The sequence below is a fragment of the Schistocerca cancellata genome, chromosome 5 (assembly GCF_023864275.1).
Source record: "Schistocerca cancellata isolate TAMUIC-IGC-003103 chromosome 5, iqSchCanc2.1, whole genome shotgun sequence".
Taxonomy (NCBI): Eukaryota; Metazoa; Arthropoda; class Insecta; order Orthoptera; family Acrididae; genus Schistocerca; species Schistocerca cancellata.
In genome coordinates this window covers 269,432,435-269,452,089 of record NC_064630.1, presented here as the reverse complement: position 1 = coordinate 269,452,089, position 19,655 = coordinate 269,432,435, and the positions used below count along the sequence as shown (strand labels likewise).

Here is a 19,655-nt window from a genome sequence, read left to right as displayed (position 1 = left end):
GTGACATGCAGATTGTTTCAGCCAGAGCAATCACTGTAATGCTGCTGTCACTGGGCCATGAATGGAGGACCTCTGCCTGCATGCCCAGCCTGGGCAGCCAGTGCTGTGCCAACTGCTCACCCCTGCTCTTCAGCTTCAGTCCAGACTTTGGTGCTGTGCAATGCTGTCATTGTACCGCTCGGATTCTGCAAACGTCCACAGTAAAGATGATGCTGTTGGCTGCCCATGATCAAGGCATCATGCTGCCTTAGGTGGCATACTGTATGCCAGCTCAGCACTCTGCCTTCTAGGCAGCACTTCCTCTCTGCTCACAGTATGCCATTGCCTGCAGCTTCAGCACTGAATATTATGAAAGAATACCAGATCACACCAGAAAACAGAGTGCATTCAGAAGATTGTTTGAGCTGGACAAATTATAAAGAACTGCTATATGATCACCGCTGGTTTTTCTGCAGCTTTTTACTTGTCACATTTGTCCCCACACCATCAATAAATGTATACAGTGCCTACAGAAGACTATGGTTCATCCTGACAAGCAAGAATTATCTATCTTTCCTTTCTGCACCATTATACAAAGACTGGTAACAAATCCATCATCTTCACAAATGTATAGAGGAAAAAAGTCTATGATGACAGTCATGTTAATGACATTATTAAAATTTAAAGTGGCTTTATGAAACTGTGAAACTGATTTTAGATTAAAAAGATCTGAAAGGGGTTACACAATCAGTCTTGTAGGAAGAGAGAATGATGCCATACTTAAAACTTAATACTAGGGAGCAGACTGTAGATATGAAAAAAGAGTAAATTGTGTGCCTCACTATCAAATATTTTGAATTTAATAAGAATGCAAAAAAAGTAAAGGAGGTGGATTGGATTAAAAGTGAAAAGAATAGTTGCACTGTGGAACAGTTTGCCCAAACAACAACTGAGAAAAATCAGCATAATAATGTAAGGAGGTACCTTTAAAATGAAGAAATAAAAAAATTCTCTCCACACCCTGTGCCCAGCAGTTTCCCTTTTCTCTGTCCCATCATCCCTCCCAATCTACATCTCCATGTACCTTCCTCATGCACTACATCCCCACCAGATCTGGTATCTGTGCGTCACATACCTAGCCCATATAGCTACCACCACCCCCATTCCACCCGCCTCCCTGCCCCTTCCATATTCCTAGCTAGCAAACCTGCTGCGAGTCTCTGAGATGCTAGCTACATACCCTCAATTGCACTTCCTGACTCCTTCCTCTCTCTCCCTCTCCCTCTATTCACCACACCTGGCTCAACCCCATGCCCAGCCAAGTCCACCTGCTGAAATGAAATCCCAAAGTTCTGTGTTCAGCTGGCACACTGTTGGAGCGTAGGTGTGTGTGCATGCATGCATGTGGGTTTGTTGGTATTTATACTATTTTTTATAAAAAATTTATTCTGAAAGCAAACAAGTTTTCCTTATGTTTTATGTATTTCTGTTGATGACTCAGTACTTCTGCTATTTGGTGAGTGATCTCCTTTACTCCTAAAATAAACACATAAAAAATGTTTAGCATCATCTCGGTTCCGAGAGTTCTGGAACCTGTATAGAAAATTGGAATATAGAGATCAACATAAACATCATTTCTGCCCTTTTTATTGCTAATGAAAACCACACATTGCATGTGGTACCACCATACAATGTGACCTTCAGAGGTGGTGGTCCTGACTGCTGTACACACCAGTACCTCTAATATCCAGTAGCACATCCTGTTGCGTAGATGCATGCCTGTATTAGTCATGGCATACTATCCACAAGTTCATCAAGGCACTATTGGTCCATATTGTCCTACTCCTCAACAGCAATTTGGTATAGATCCCTCAGAATGGTTGGTGGGTCACATCATCCATAAACTGCCCTTTTCAATCTATCCCAGGCATGTTCGATAGGGTTCATGTCTGTAGAACATGCTGGCCACTCCAGTCGAGAGATGTCATTACCCTGAAGGAAATCATTCACAAGATGTGCACAATGGGGTCATGAACTGTCGTCCATGAAGACGAATGCCTCGCCAATATGCTACTGATATGGTTGCACTATCGGTCAGAGGATGGCATTCACGTATTGTTCAGCCATTACGGCCTCTTCCATGACCACCAGCGGCATTACGTTGGCCCCACATAATGCACCCCAAAACAGCAGGGAACCTCCACCTTGCTGCACTCACTGGACAGTGCGTCTAAGGTGTTCAACCAGACCGGGCTGCCTCCAAACATGTCTCCGATGATTGTCTGGTTGAAGGCATATGCAACACTCATTGGTGAAGAGAACATGATGGCAATCCTGCGCGGTCAATTTGGCATGTTGTTGGGCCCATCTGTACTGCACTGCATGTTGTTGTGGTTGCAAAGATGGACCTCGCCTTGGATGTTGGGAGTGAAGTTGCACATCATGCAGCCTATTGTGCACAGTCCTGTGGCTGCAAGAAAAGCATTGTTCAACATCATGGCATTGCTGTCAGGGTTCGTACGAGCCATAATCCATAGGTAGTGGTCATCCACTGCAGTAGTAGCCCTTGGGCATCCTGAGCGAGGCATGTCATCGACAGTTCCTGTCTCTCTTTATCTCCTCAATTTCTGGGGACACTTCCCTTGTTGAGAGTCGTTCCTGGCACAAAGTAACAATGCAGAAATGATCAAATCATGGTATTGACAGTCTAGGTATGGTTGAATTACAGACAACACAAGCCGTGTGCTTCCTTACTGGTGGAATGACTGGAACTGATCGGCTGTCGGACCCCCTCTGTCTAATAGGTGCTGCTCATGCATGGTTGTTGATATCTTTGGGCAGGTTTAGTAACACCTCTGAACAGTCAAAGGGATTGTGTCTGTGGTACAATATCCACAGTTATGGTCTATTCTCAGGAGTTCTGGGAACCAGGGTGATGCAAAACATTTTTGGATGTGTGTATTTACATTATACTACACACTTTATACTATATTTAAAACACAGCTAACATCAACATAGACAACTTATGTAATCTAAATGGAAGAGAAATGTGGCATATACCATAAAAACTGAACTAAGAAAAACATCTTTTTTCCAAAATGAAAGGAAATGGTAAATGCGGTAGTGGTTAACACATACAACATTTGGTGAGATTCTGAAGACCTCCTCAAACCATTTCTTTTGCATGTATTTCATGTTATCCTTTTCATTCTCACATTTGTGATGTTTCCATTGTTACTACTAAAAGAAGTTTTTTCAAAGAATGAGGTGCATGAACAGATGTACATGCTATGTATCCACTTACTTGTACCCATTCTTCAGCTTTCTGTATAATAATGAAGACTATAAAGCATTTGTATTAGAATCTAATTCAGACATTAGCTTTAATCCTCTGTTTCAGACTTCTGTGTGCCTGTCGGAACTACATGTTGCAACACTAATGCATCTAGACATTTGTATTGAACTTGTCCTCCTAACCTACTTGTCAATTTATTCTTAAATAACTGTATAGCATTTTATAAAATAGATGTAAGTACTCTAGTCTTCTGCAGCATAGTGTGTGTAGTTATTAGGACAGCTTCAGAATTAAAATTTTTGTTCTGTAATCAATAATTCGCATTATTTAAGTTGCAATATACATCTGTATACGTTTCTTAACCAAACACAGACATCGGGTAGTGGAAGATTAAAATTCAATGATTTTAAAGATCTCATGTGCAGCTTAAAATACTGGCAGATAGCCTTTAAGAACCACACAAAGGAAAAAACTGGAATATTAAAGGCAGAAAGGCTAAGGGATGCCCTTTTGGAAGTTGGTAAGTCTGTATTTTTACTGAAAGATTCATTGATTGATTGAGTCATTCATTCATTCATCCATCCATCCATCCATCCATCCATCCATCCATCCACCCATCATGTTCTAAAGATACAGTAATGAATGAGAACATTCAGGGATATGGAACAAGTCAAGGTATACAGTAACATAAGACAAAAAAGGCAATATAAACCACTGAGTTAAAGAGAAATACTGTGTATCCATAGGATATGTGGTTTGTAACTGAAAAAAAGTGTCCTGGAATAACCAACAAAAGGTAACATTCTATGAGCCAGGGCATGGACATTTGTCAAAAGCTGGAATTTTGGTAGGGAAGCTAGAAAGTCTTAAAAGGGAAATCCACAGATACAGGCTAAAGTTGACGCCAGTGAAATGAAATGTAAAGAAGATCAGGACAAATATGGGGTAATATCAACAGCAGTAGAAAATGGTGTAACAGGAGTGGGGGTTTTTCATGGACAGGGAGGTAGGGCAGAGAGTGAATTACTGTTAACAGTTCAATGACAGTTTATTCCATCACAATCAACAGGAAAAGCAGCACCAACAACTATAGTTTAAGTATACATGCCGATGTCACTAGCAGAAGATGAAAACAGTATTGTGAAAAGGATAGATGGCTGCTCACCATACAGAGGAGACATAGTGTTATAGGAAGGCTCAACAAAAAGACAACTATATATTTGACCTCCCAGCCAAAACTCCTTCTTCTAAAGGAGAAGATGTGTGTGTGTGAGCTCTGCTTGTGTGAATGTGTGTGCCTTTTTTTCTACTTTAGAGGAAGGCTTTTTGGCCAGAAGCTCAAATGAATAGCTGTCTTTTCTGTTGTGATTGACTGAAACACAATACCTCTTCTATATGGTTAGTAGCAATCTATCCCTTTCACAATATTGTTCTGATTCCATCCCAGGTTTTCCACTGTGTGTGGAAGATGAAGAGATGGAAAAAGTATATGAGGATATTAAATGTGTAATTATGTACGTAAAGGGAGGTGAAAATCAAATATCATGTATGGTTGGAATAATGTATTAAGGGAAGGAACAGAAGTGGCAACCAAATGACTATTCAAATTGGTTTGTAGACTGTTTGAGTCTTGAGATTTTAGAAAATATGATTCACACAATCTTGAAGGCAAGAAGGGCAGATAAGTGTGAGAACTATTGCATAATCAGCTTAACAGCTTATGTATCGAACGGATTACAAGAATAATATAAAGAATAATGGAAAACAAAATTGAGGATGTGTTAGATGATAATCTGTTGGCTTTAGGAAAATGTTGCTATAGAGGCAGTTCTGACATCATGCTTCGTAATGGACACAAGATTTAACAAAAATCAAGACCTTTTCATAGGATTTGTCACCCTAGAAAAAGTGTTAGGCAATGTAAAATGGTTAAAGATGTTTGAAATTCTCAGGATGCTATGTGTGGGCTATAGGGAAAGATGGGCAATATACAATAGGTAAAAGAACTGGGAGGTGAAAACAAAAATTGAAGACCTATTTCTAAGCCATCAGTTTTTGCAAGAATTAATGAAAAGGCGTATATGCAAGGGTAACCGATTATTTTAGGTCACATAATTTGGCATCAGTCATACAGTTTGTTTTTAAAAGTGGTTTTTCAGTTCACATGATTTGCCATCAGTCATACAGTTTGTTTTTAAAAGGGGTTTAACAACTGAAAATGCTGCATTCTATTCTCTCTGTGAGATATTGATGGATTGAACAAAGTTCTGAACATTAGATGTCTTCTGTGATTTAATTAAGGTGTCCGATTGTGTTGATTACTAAATATTACTGCAGAAGTTGGGCCCTTAAGGGATAAGAGGAGGAGCAGAGCTGTGATGTGTGTGATTGGGGCATGGCCAAGACAGGATGTGTAAGGGGTCAGTTTGGGACTACTACTGTTTCTTCTAAAAAAAATAAATGATGTCCCTTTGAACATGACAGATGATTCTAAAATATTTCTGTTTGCTGATGACACTAGCTTGGAAATGAAAGACATTGAGTGAAACATAGGTGATGTATCAAACAGTGCAATTAAAGACATAAATTCATAGCTTTGAGAAAATAAAGTGATGGTAATCACACTAAGACTCAGTTTTTACCACAATTCAGCTGAAACTGATATTTTGATTACTCAGAATGGGCATATGATTAATGAGTCTGAATATTCCAGATTGCTAGCTGTACAAATAGATAGTAAGCTGACATGAAAAGCTCATGTTTGAGATCTTATTTAAATACTGAATGCAGTTAGAACAGCTTTAGAACAGTATCTGCAGTAAATAATAGTCCAACATGAAAATTAGTCTACTTAGAGTATTTTCATTCACTTCTGATATACGACATTATATTCTGGGATTCCCATTCCCAAAGAGTAGTTTTGGCTCATAAAAGGGCAGCTCAAGCAATATGTGGTGTAAGTGCACAAACCTGTTGTCAACTCCTGTTGAGGACTCTGGGAATTCTGACATTTTCCTCTTAATATACATTTTCTTTAAAATTATTTTTTGTTAACAATATGAGCTTATTTACAAAAATTCACTGCTTTTACTAAGTTAAGGCATAAATCTGAACTGCATACAGATTGCATCTCCTTGACTCTTGTGTAGAAATGTGTACAGTATTCTACTGCATCCATTTTCATTAAGCTACCACAAGAATTAAAGGCAGTTCTGACCTAGCAGTAATCCTCACATTTTCAAGTCTAAATTGAAGGAATTCCACATAGCTTATTTCTTCTCTGCCAGTGCATTTTTGAAATAAATAAATAAATAAAATAAATAATAAAATGAAATAACTCTATTCCTGTCTTATATTGTTAATTACACTAATATATATCCAGCAGCTTCCATTTGAATGGGAATCATATAAATTTTATTTTAATTATCTAAATTTTCTGATGTATTTTTATGTATTGACTCATTCCACGTCCACTGGGACTGAAGCCTCAATTTGGTGCTATGGAACTATAAGCGTAAATAAATAAATAAATAAATAAATTAGAAAAAAATGCTTGGATTAGAAAGGTTGTAATACAGAGATACAGTCTTTCATCTCTACTGTTCAGTCTGTGAACTAAAGAAGCAATGACAGAAATAAAAGAAAGCTTCAGAAATGAGATTAAAATACGAAGTAAAAGGATATCTATGTTACACTTTGCTAATGACATTTGTATCCACAGTGAGAGTGAAGAAGAATGGCATGACCTATTTAAGGGCAGGAACAGTGTAATGGGTACACACTATTGATTAAGAGTTAACCAAAGAAAGATGAGAGAGTAATGAGGAGTAATAGAAATGAAATTAGTGACCAACATAACATTAAAACTGGGGACCATAAAGTAAATGAAGTTAAGAGATTCTGCCATCTTGAAAGCAAAATTACATGCAATTGACAAAGTAAGGAGGGTATAAGAAGCAGACTAGCAGAGGCAAAGAGGACATTCATCACAAAAAGAAGTCTACTTGCATCAAACATAGGACTTAATGTGAGGAAGAAATGTCTGCCAATGTATGAGGGAAGATCAGAAAGTAACACACAATAATTTTATTACCAAAAAGTTTAATAGGTAACAAAACGATAAATGAACTTACATCTTTTTCCTACTTTTCTACATAATCCCCTACATTCTCAGCACATTTCCCCCATCATGGAACCAGTTTAAATATGTTGTGTTCAAAGAAGTCTGTTTGGTTGGAGTATAGCCATATATGGACTGCTGATTTCACTTCTACATCTGTTGCAAAACCTTCGCCAACCAGGAATTTCGTCATGGGACAAAACAGACGAAAGTTCAATGGTGCAAGGTTTGGACTGTATGGTGGATGCTGGAGCACCTCTCACCAAAATTTGGCGATTTTCTCATGAACAGGAGCAGTAGCATTGGGCGATCACTGTCATGAACTTTGGCATCAGCACTAATGTGTGGCATTTGTCTTGAAGGGCACAATACAGCTTAAACATAGTTTTAATATGGGCTGCAACATTCACAGAGGCCTCATGCTCAGCAAAGTCCACCAATTACACACCATGCATATCCCAGGACCTGTCACAAGCTCTTTCCTAGCAGACTGAGTCACTTTGAATTTTTTTTCATACTGGGGAACCAGCACGTTTCTACTCCGTAGAGGCCCTGCTTGGTTTTGAGCATATAGTAGTGTGCACATGATTCATCACCAGTGACAATTCCTTTCAGAAAGTTGTGCCCTACTGTAGTGCAATGTGTTAAATGATCCAAGTCAGTCATCATTCACTGGCCCTAGTGGTTGTCTGTCAGATTCTTAGGCACCCAACTAGCACTAACTTTACGAAATTTCAACTTGTCATGAACAATATCATACACCATACCATAAGAATGTTGAACTGCTGTGATAAGATTCGCGGTTCACTTACTAGTCATTCAAAATAGCTGCTGCAGTGGCTCCAATGTTCCCACTGGTTTCAGCTGTTACTGGTTGCCCGGAGCACCGTAAATCACTGAGGTTCATGTGGCCCTCATGGAAGAATGTAAACCACCTGGAGAGATTGCTACAGCCCATTCAGATGTGTTCATACATGCCAGGCATGTCCCTGTGAATTTTACTCAGTTTATGCACTATGGCCCTCAGATATCGAACTACATTTCACTGCTTTTCACAAGTTGATGACAGTCACATGTGTGCCAGGCTTCTCTTGCTAGAGCCACACGTTAAAAGAAAATACCCTCTGTAGTGAAAACTTCTAATTACATCTTCATGAAATTTCAACATTAAAGCTGCAATACCAGGGTAGCAAAAATTATTGTCTTACTATCTGATCCTCTCTTGTACATTTGGAGCACAGCGTTGTGTGGGAGTTAATAATGGACTGTGGGGAAATAGGACAAGAACAGAATTGAAGCATCTCAGATATGGTACTACAGACAAATAAGATAAGAAATGAGGAGAACTGATGAGCAGAGGAACACACGGAAAACACTGGCAAGAAGAAGGGGCAGGATGATAAGACTTGTGTTCAGACATAAAGGAATAACTTATATGGTATTTCAGGGAAGTGTAGAAGGTAAAAACTGTAGAAGGAGACACATATTGGAATAAATCCAACAAATAATCGAGGAAATTGGGTGCAAGTGGTGGTTGGAGATGAAAAAATGACACAGGAGAGGAATTTGTGGTGTGACACAACAAAGCAGTCAAAAGATTAATGACTTTATGGAACTCTGTTACATAGTGATATTGAATGATAGACAACATAGTGGTTCAGGTTCCTGCTGTCACAAGATGAGTGGAGGTTGTGGTGAGGCAAGATGGCTGCCATTGTTGTTGGCGTAGGTTAAACATTGCCAATTGTACAAAATAGTAGGACAGAAAATAATGACCAAGCACTCTTCAAATTGTTGAAAGGCACAACTGTGAAAATTTTTACTGTCTGAGTATGACGTGGTTGAAATGATAGCATTGATAAGAGCATGTTGGCTAGTGTTTCACTGTCTGATATGGTAATGTGGTAATGGCACTTTGTGCCTGAATTTCAGTTCTTTGGAGAGTGTTAGGTGTGACACTGAGGAGCACCAAATATGTCAATTGTATATTCTATGTCCAAATGAGCCATCTCTTGTGCACTGAGAGAGGGCAGAACACTGTAGATGCACTGGGGAGTCTGTTCAGTACACAGTTGTGTCATTGTTTTAGGTCTGAACACAGATTGATGCATTGCATACAAATGTTCTACATTGTAGTGTGGCATATGAAACAAGCACTCTGTCATCAGGCCACAAGTGGCCCATCGGGGCCATCCAACCGCCGTGTCATCCTCAGCTGAGGATGCGGATAGGAGGGGCGTGTGGTCAGCACACTGCTCTCCCGGTCGTTACGATGGTTTTCTTTGACCGGAGCCACTACTATTCGGTCGAGTAGCTCCTCAATTGGCATCATGAGGCTCAGTGCACCCTGAAAAATGGCAACAGCACATGGTGGCCCGGATGGTCACCCATCCGAGTGCCGGCCACACCCGACAGCACTTAACTTCGGTGATCTAACGGGAACTGGTGTGTCCACTGCGGCAAGGCTGTTGCCATATGAAACAAGGATGCAGGAAAATTAGTCAGTTTGTGCAAAATGATTAACAGCCTAGTGTGATAATGGTTGTATTGTCATTGTGTGGTAACCGGCTCATTAGTAAAGCGAGAAAACATGGCACAATATGATATTTGGGGGTCACCAGTATGGAACTCTGGTATGTAGTGATAGTGAATGATAGACGACATTGTGGTATGGAGTACGCAACACATTTTATTTTATAGTAATTCTATACATACAAGGATACATGATGTAGTGCACTTGAACAAACTGTGCCTGTCAATTGTCATAGATAAGGCCACGAGTTGTTTTCTCTGGCCAGTGATGCTAATGTTTCCACAGCTTAATCTGTATTAAAAATAAAATGTCAATAAACTCCTTAATGCTGTTTACACATATGCCATTTAAATATAATCCAGTAAAACAGAAAAAAACTGCTACCTCCTCAGTTGTACTGTTAAACTTGATTCAGCAGAAACTGAGAGCATTCAGGCAAGTATTATTTTCTTCAGCTCCTGCCAGTATTTGTGACCAAGTAATCGTCATTACAACAACAGCAGTGCATTTGTTGAAAACTATCTTTCATTTGCTGTACTGAATTTAGATAGTTCTGCAAGAAAATGAGATCTAAAGAGCTCACAGGTTACCTCAGTGAAACAAATAATTTCAGTGGATTGTATGAAATATTTAGGTAGCCATTTGTGAAGATTTTACAGATACTGGGCATATGATGGACAACCTTTAAAAGTACACCTTGAGATCTCTTACAGTAATGACACATAAACTAAGGAGGCAATGAAGAACCTTCTCATGAGAACCACCAATGCCATTTCTACCACCATCTCCACTTCATTTTATTATATTCCCTCTCCACATTTAGCTAATATGTAAGTTATATAACTCTGACAGACTTTTAAATATGAAAGTAATTATTGAAAAAGTGTTCATTCTTAAAGAAGTATGTTTTAATTTTTTAGGATTCCAACTTAACACAGATGTTCTATCAATCTTAATTCTACGCTACATGAGAAAGGATGGAACTTTGCGATTTGGTGATTTTGTGTCTGCTATTCTTCATCTCACTGTGGCATTTAGTAAGTATCACTTTAAACTGTGTTAAAGAATAAATATTACTCATACTGTGCAGGGAGTACCAGAGAGATTAGATTTCATTATTGACTTAATAATTGTATATAATAAAAAAATCTTAGGTGTTCTAACTGTCGCTATATATATTTTATTTTAGTTTTTGGAGTTAATACGCTACAATTGAAAATAACATTTTTATGAAGAAAGTTGTTATGATGTTACTTGGATGATTATTTGTGCATTTATATCATTTTTCCTTTTAGCACAAAACATTTACTCAAATAAGCAGTGCAGAATGATTTTAAAATTAACATGATGAAATTATCCAAATTAGAAATACAGGTTGCACAAACAGGAAAGCTAAGAAAATTGTAACTGGAATATTACTGAAACGATAAACATGTTCTGGCAATTGAAAATGATAGTGGAAGAGTCCAAGGAGGTTTATGAGAATTAACAGTGTTTTATCCACATAAATAACTGTATGTAGCTTTAGAACATACAAAATTAGCTTTTTATTCTTCTGATAAAAGAAACTAAAAGGAAATGGACTGAACTTAAAGTAATGTGGCAAAGTTAACAAAACTTATCATGTTGGAGAGTTCATTTGATTTTATTCATTTCATATTGCCATGACACACAAGTACAAAAATGTATCACCATCACTCATTTTCCCCTGCTCCCTGCACTTGCCCCATTGCCCCTATTGTGTGGAGCACCTAGAACGTCCTGATACTTGAATAAGATTTGCCAACTGACTCTTGAGTGGATCGGATGTTATGGAGGCAGCAATGCTGTTGGCTGCAGTGTAGGAGTATCCACAAGTGGTGAGGCAGGGATGATCAGTGTCTCGGACGTATGAACTGGTGACTCTGGACTGGTTGTGGCTTGAGGTGTTGGCAAAGTTTACAGGACCATTGAGAGTAAACTCCATGCCTGTATAACATATCCTATGGAAACTTTCAAGTGTGTGCCATTGTATAGGATGTCCATGGTGTGATCACATCTAGTCATCTACTCTACTGGGAAATGGCCAGTGTACAGCAGCTGTAGCAGTGATCGGACAGATCCATTATGCAGCATCACATGTGAACAGTTATGCAAGTCTTTGTGCACAAACATCTGATTGCTGACATGTGAGAAGAAGGTGGGCAGCAGTTTTGGTGCAGTGGTGTTTAAACTGCTGAACTACATGTGGAAATTCTGTTGTGTCAAGCAGTGGTGCTGGCACTAAGTAGTCATCTGAAATGTAAAGGGGATTGTAATGAACCTTTTTGGGCTTGGATGCATGGATATCAGGTTTGTATGCTGTTTGGAGACCTAAGAGCACTAAGGGGAGTACTTTGTCCACTTTTCTTGGCAAGACATTTGTGATGTTTTTAAGGTTCTGTGACACCATTCTCTCATACCATTACTAGTGGGGTGGTAGCTAATTGTATGGTGTTACTAAAAGCTGCACAGTTTGGATGGTTTCTGGAACAGAGTGGATTCAAATTGATGACCTCGATGGTTGTAACATCTAGAGAGCAGCCAAAATGTGTTTTGACTGAGATGTCGGCAGTTGGGGTTGCCTCTGCCAACCTTGTACTTCTGCCTATGGCCATGTTAAGTATCTGTATCCATGTGACACTGGATCAGGTCCAACCATACTAGTGTGAACATGGGTAAATCTAACTGGTGCACCTTGGAAGTTACCAACTTCAGCATCCATGTGACAATCCACTTTACACTGTAGGCAGGGTATGCAAGAAAGTACCCATGCATGTGTGTCTGCATGCAGTCTGACTGTAGTATTGACCCTCAGATGAGATAAGCTGTGGACACTGCCAAAAGCTGTCTTGTGGAGCTTCTACAAGTGTATGGAACTTAGAGTTGGGCACAGGATGGTTGAGCATAGCCCTGTAGATGAGTTGTCAACAACTGTTGTAACTATGAATCCATGGCCTGCTCAACAGTAAGTGCTTTGTAGTCTATAAGCCATCTCATATCAGAAAACTAGTTAGCCAGTACATTTTCAGCATCTATCATGTTATGAATGTCTGTTTTAAAGTGACTTATGAATTTAATATGTCAAAACTGCCTTGATGAGCACTTGTCACTAATGTTCTTGAATGCTGAAGTAATAGGTTTTTGATCTGCAAATGTAATCACTCATCAACCTTCTATTTGTGGTCAGAAGTAAAACTGATAACAGCTCTGTGTCATATACATTCCACTTCTAGTGTGCTGACTGCAAGTTCTTACAGAAAAATGTGAGTTACTGCCTGTGTTACTCTACTTGCTGCTGGTGGTTGCTGACTGATTTACAGTGATGACTATACCTATATGTGCATGAGATATCAAGTGGGTGAATAACACTGCCAGTCTTAAGCCACACAAAAATGATCTTCCTGATGATGCACTGGCTTTCATTTAATACTGTTCCATGGTTTAAAAGCCATAGATGTACTTTGCATCTATTTTGATAAAGTCCAGAATTTAATCTCTTAAAATGGAACATAAACAACTGTGGTGCATATAGTTTAAAATAATTAATTTTCCTAGCTACATTCCAGTATACCTCATCCTCTTGGCTGAAATGTTATCACAATTGATCAAATTTCATTCTGCATTCAAGATGGCAGCTTACAACAATGTCGCTACTTACAGTTCCATTGTAATCCTAGTCTCAGCAATTCTAAATCTGAAGTAGTCAGTCCATTGTACATGTAATGTTCCACATTATATCCACAGAGTCTTTATATCATGAGTTGGAGATAACCTGTCTCTTGCAGTCATAATGAGTCTTTGAGCCATATAAATGGCTTGCTTGGTTGTGCATAAACATTTGTTCTACATGAGAAAAAGATATATTACAAATTCCCCTCATGGGAGAAACAAACACAGATGTTGTTCCTGGGCTTGAGCACCAGTGGAAATTATTCCAAAAAAAAAAAGGGATTACTTTGAGTACCCCATCCACAAAATGTTGTCTTTTCTGAGTGACATTGTTGAGGCCAAAAGGTGGGAATAAAAATTCAAAGAAACCAAATGCTGTGATAATGTGCCAGCTGGTACTCTGGTGAAATCCTTTATGCTGGGGTCTGGATATCTATCTGGTATTGTCCCTGCATTCAAGGCCTAATAATCACCAAATGGCCTCGAAGAGCGATCTTTCTTGCAGATAAGGTGTAAGGGCTGTCAGACTGGCATGTGATCAAATGTTGACTTTGCATTTGTTAAGCATTCAGTTGCAGTTCTGTGCACATAGTGAGATGGTTGTCCAGGTATACTTGAGATGTGGTGGACTGTATTGTGCTTGATGCCATTGCAGTGAAGCTGTACCTGCACCTCACTTGATGGTTTAATTGTGCAGAGCTCAGAGGGCTCCTGTATTGTAGTTGTGCTATGTTTATCAGAGGTGAATCGATTGTTGATTCTCTGTAACACATTGTAATCAGTGTGACCTCTAGTCCGGCACCTAAACTAGTTTCAGAGATGTCAACAATTACAAATGACCATGTGAATGGCCTGGAAAAACCAACGTTGAAGGTGAACACCTTTCTGATTGCCTTCAGCTGTGCTTGGACATCCTGTTAGTTGTCTGTCATGTGGCAACAGGTAATGTGCAGATATCAGAATCAGCCTCTATGAGGAACATCATGCCCGTATGCCTCTCTGACAAATACAGTCTTTTTGACATCTTGAATGTGTGTGTTGAGGTGCTTTCTGACAATAGTATGCAGATGCTCCACTGCTAATGTGGATTTTAGATGTCTGGCCATTTGAGTAAATGCATAGTTTGTTACACTTTGCAGCATGTTGGCCCAAAGGTTTATGGCACCAGCATACCGCATTGGATCTCTTCCGCTGATCCTGAGTTCAACTGTTAGCACCTTGTCACTGCTGCCACTTGCACTTCTGTTTTGCCATCACTTCCAGTGTGGTTCTTAAGCTTGGAATTTTATCTGAAATGTTTGACAGATGTTGTGACATTATGGCCACACAATCCAGAGTCATCGCATTGGGTGAACTCAGCTGGCAACGCTCCACCAATGTCATGGCAATTGTTGCAGGCTACTTGAGTATTTTGTAGATCATATAAGCAAACTGCAGTGATTTGTTGCGTGACTTATCATATAGTACCTGTGCCATCTATACTTGGGTCAGTAGTTATTGATGCCAAATGTGTATCTGTTCACTAAATTACATCGATGTCACTGCAACTCTGATGGGGTCTCGTCAACACATTTCTCCACATATAGTACTTGCATGACTCTGAGATTGGTGGAACTTGGGTAGCTGGATATCAGCTTGTCTTTCTTTTTATTGTAAGCTCCATCTGATAGTGCATGCACTTAATGTTTGATATCAGTGTTGTGGTTTGTTGGTCCAAGCTTATCACTAAGGTGACTTATTCATGGTCATTGATGACTTGTTGCTGCTTGGATATGTTCTCCATTATCACAAACCACGTTTTCTATTGGGTCAGCATAAAGGCAGTATCTGTAGTTGCAAGTGTGGTGGGGAGGAACTGCTGGATTCACAGACAGATGTCTCATTGCTATGAACTGTGGTTGTGACTCTCTCATAGGGCTCATTGTTACATATGGTTGTGTCCCAGGAGTACTTATCGGAGGTGATAGAGGTTTTAAGTCAAGACTAACATCATCTTCTGTCTTATCAGAAATGTTCACAGTGCTGTGATATGTGAGCTTTGCAGAATTAATGCCATATTTATTGTATTTGATGGGCCAGCAGGCTCCAAAACTGTCATTGTAGAGTTTGCTGAGTTTTTCAGTGTTGGCATGGAATAGGCTGCCACTGTCACTTGTACATATTACTGTTGTTTGTCAAAAATGGCATTCATGGGAAGGCACAAAAGTTCTTAGATGGGGTCAACAATTATGTGGCCTCTTAGTTTGACAACATAAATAATTAAATGTGGTTTTAGAATGCATAGAATTGAGTTTTTGTTCTTCACAAATGCATATAAGAATGTTTGAAAAGAAACTAAAGGGAAATGCATTGAACTTAAATTATTATGCAAAGATAACCAACAAAGCATGTCAGACAGTTCATATCTACATCTTGATATTATCATAACATGAAAGTACAAAAATGTATCACTGGCACAAGTCTTATTTTTGGGCAGGGAATGCAAACAATTTGAATGAGTAGGAAAATACTTCTTGATTCTGTCTTAATATTGTCATGTGATGTGTTTGTATACTGAAACTAGCTTAGCACTTGCTGTTTTACTTGTGTAGACTGTATGGCCTGCGGAGATGTCTTTTGTTTTTATTTAATCAAATTTTTTGTTGTTGTTCACAAATTGCAGCACCTTCTAAGCTTTACTTGCTAATTAAGGCCATAGAAGCATAGTCTTTTCCAAATGTACTTCTGAGCAAAAAGTGATTCTGGTAGCCTTTTACATTCTTGTGGAGATATTTCCATAATGACTTTTGGCCCCTAACAAATATTTCTTTATGTCTAACCAAGTAGTGAAATATGAGTTTCCATAAATTTAGCTTTGAAATTTTTTAATGTGACAAAATATTTTCTTAAAAGTTTTCAGCCCCTGTTGCACTTTAGGTTGATTTTCCAGAAACAAAGAAACACACATTTTTTTAAATTTTTTTTAAATTTCTAACTGAGAAGTGAAGTATCAATTGTCATGGGTGTAGCCTTAAAAATCCTTCATTACTTCTCTAGCAATTATTTATTTTCAAAAAAACTTTCACCACTGTTTTACCCCCTTAACAGATGAATTTCCAAAAATGCTGAAACATGTATTTTTTTGTTTTCTGACTGAGAAACCAAATACCAGTTTTCATAGTTTTAGATTAAAAATTCCCTTAATAGTGATGTGCTTTCAAAAAGCCTTTCATCCCCTATTTCAACCCCTTAGAAGTGGAATTTCAGACAATTCTTTCTTAAGTGATGCCTACATATTAAGATCCACACCCTGTTCTCAAGTTTCCACCCTTAGCAGTTTCGGCTTGTTGATGATGAGTCAGTGCATCAGTCTGACCCTATTTCATTCCCTTAGGGATTGAATTTCCAAAAACAGTGAAGCACATTTTTTCCATCTCTAACCGAGAAGTCAAAAACCAATTTCCAAAGATTTAGCTTTAAAAATGCTTTTGCATTTCATTAAACGTTTCAGCCCCTGTTTCACTCCCTTAGGGGTTGAGTTTCCAGAAACAGTGACATGTGTATGTTTTATTTCTAACAGAGAAGGTAAATACAAATTTTCATAAATTTAGCTTCAAAAATGCTTGCACAGTGAAATATTTCCATAAAAACTTTCATCCCCCATTTCACCCTCATAGGGGTTGAATACCAAAAACAGTGAAACATATGCTTTTTTTAAATTTCTAACTGAGAAGTCAAATTTTAATTTTCATAGATTTAGCTTTAAAAATGCTTTCATAATAAAATATTTTCATAAAAAGTCTCATCCCCTATTTCATCCACTTAGGGGCTCAATTTCCAAAAACAATGATGCACATATTCTTTTATTTGTAACTGAGGAGTCCAATACCTATGTTCATTGATGTAGCTTTAAGAATACTGAAATAGTTCTTTAATAATGATATGTTTATAAAAGAAGGCTTTCACCCACCATTTCACACCCATTGGGCTAAATTTCCAAAACTGCTGATACATGTACTTCTTTATTTCTGACTGAGAAATGATACCAATTTCCGTACATCTAGATTCAAAACTGCCTTAATAGCGACATTTTTCAAAAAAACCCTTCATCCCCTATTTCACTCCCTTAGGGTTGGAATTTCAAAAACTCCTTGTTAAACAAAGCCTACAGTATAAGGTCCACATCTTCTCCAAATTTCAAGTTTCTATTCTTAGCAGTTTGGGCTGGGTGATGATGAGTCAATCAGTCAGGACATAACCTTTTATACACTGAAGAGCCAAAGAAATTGATACATCTGCCCAAATATCATGTAGGACCACCACGAGCATGCAGAAGTGCTGCAACACAACATGGCATGGACTCGACTAATGTCTGCAGTAGTGCTGGAAGGAACTGACACCATGAATCTTGCAGGGCTGTCCATAAATCCATAAGAGTAGGAGGGGATGGAGATCTCTTCTGAACAGCAAGTTGCAAGGCATCCCAGATATGTTCAATAATATTCATGTCTGGGGAATATGGTGGCCAGCAGAAGTGTTTAAACTCAGAAGAGTGTTCCTGGAGCCACTCTGTAGCAATTCTGGATGTTTGGGGTGTCACATTATCCTGCTGGAATTGGCCATCGGAATGCACAATGGACATGAATGGGTGCAGGTGATCAGACAGGATGCTTATATACGTGTCACCTGTGTTTGTCATCTAATTTTAGAGACCAAAAGCTGTATTTTGTGACAGTCATTTTATTGTGCCTATCTGTGGCTCAGCGTATTTGCTATATGCTGAGTAGCAATTTTTCTTTTCACAATATCTTCACCTGTCAGAGTCGTATGTAGATGTATCGAGGGTCCCATATCACTCCAACTACACACACCCCACACCATTACAGAGCCTCCACCAGCTTGAGCTGTGCCCTGCTGACATGCAGGGTCCATGGTTCATGAGGTTGTCTCCATAACCTACACATCCATCCACTTGATGAAATTTGAAATGAGACTCGTCTGACAGGTAACATGTTTCCAGTCATCAACAGTCCAATGTTGGTGTTGATGTATCCAGGCAAGGCATAAAGCTTTGTGTCATGCAGTCATCAAGGGTACACAAGTGGACCTTGGGCTCCGAAAGCCCATATCGATCATGTTTCATTGAAAGGTTCGCATGCTAACACTTGCTGATATCCTATTATTGAAATCTGAAGCAAGTTGTGAAATGGTTGCACTTCTGTCATGTTGAATGATTCTATTCTCGTTGGTCCTGTTCTTGCAGGATCTTTCTCCAGCCACAGTGATGTTGGATATTTGATGTTTTACTGAATTCCTGCTATTCACACTCCATTTGTGAAATGGTTGTATGGGAAATTCCCCACTTCATCACTATGTTGGAGATGCTGTGTCCCATTGCTCATGTGCCAATTATAACACTACGTTCAAACTCACTTAAATCTTGATAAACTGCCATTGTAGCAGTAGTAACTGATCTAACAATTGTTCCAGACACTTGTTGTCTTATATGGGCATTGCTGACTGCAGCACTGTATTCTGCCTAAGATGTTGATTGTTCATTTGAAAAACCAAAGGCAGCATTATGAAGCAAATTCTCTGTGGATCTGAAGTAGAGAAATTAAAATGAGTGTGCTGCAGTCATAACATATACCATGTTAACACAAACATTAACTGATAAAATGTTCCTAAAATTAATCATTTCCCCATAGTATCTTGATAGAAAATTGTTGGGTATAATGAGAAGGGCAGGAAGGAAAATAATGAGGTAGAGAAAAAAATAAAGTTGAAGAGATTCATAGTGGCTGTTTTGAAACTGAAATGGAAATTGCACTTAGATTTCTCATGGTAAAAGTTACTGTTCCAAGAAAAGATGGGTAGATTACATCAGGACAAAGTCGAGATTATATTGGGATGCATAAAGCTCAAAACCATACTACAAGGAGAAAGAACTGGGTGGAAAAATGGTTGATAATGATGATGACTTGTATATTGGTAATGTCCATCTGAAGCCCATAGTAATTGAGCTATCCTGCAGTTGAACCTCACTTCTCCATAAATCT

At 38.7% G+C, this 19,655-nt stretch overlaps 1 protein-coding gene and 1 pseudogene across 1 annotated transcript in view; one reads left to right on the top strand and one right to left on the bottom strand.

Moving 5' to 3' along the window:
• The window catches only part of LOC126187867 (calpain-C), a 439,586-nt gene that overhangs the window by 408,914 nt on the left and 11,017 nt on the right, over nucleotides 1-19,655 (top strand). Inside the window, exons 15-16 of the mRNA XM_049929190.1 lie at nucleotides 3,647-3,794; nucleotides 10,848-10,964. Coding sequence (XP_049785147.1) covers nucleotides 3,647-3,794; nucleotides 10,848-10,964 — 265 coding nt within the window. The remainder of the gene's footprint in view (nucleotides 1-3,646; nucleotides 3,795-10,847; nucleotides 10,965-19,655) is intronic.
• Nucleotides 9,750-9,867, bottom strand: LOC126189109 (5S ribosomal RNA; annotated as a pseudogene).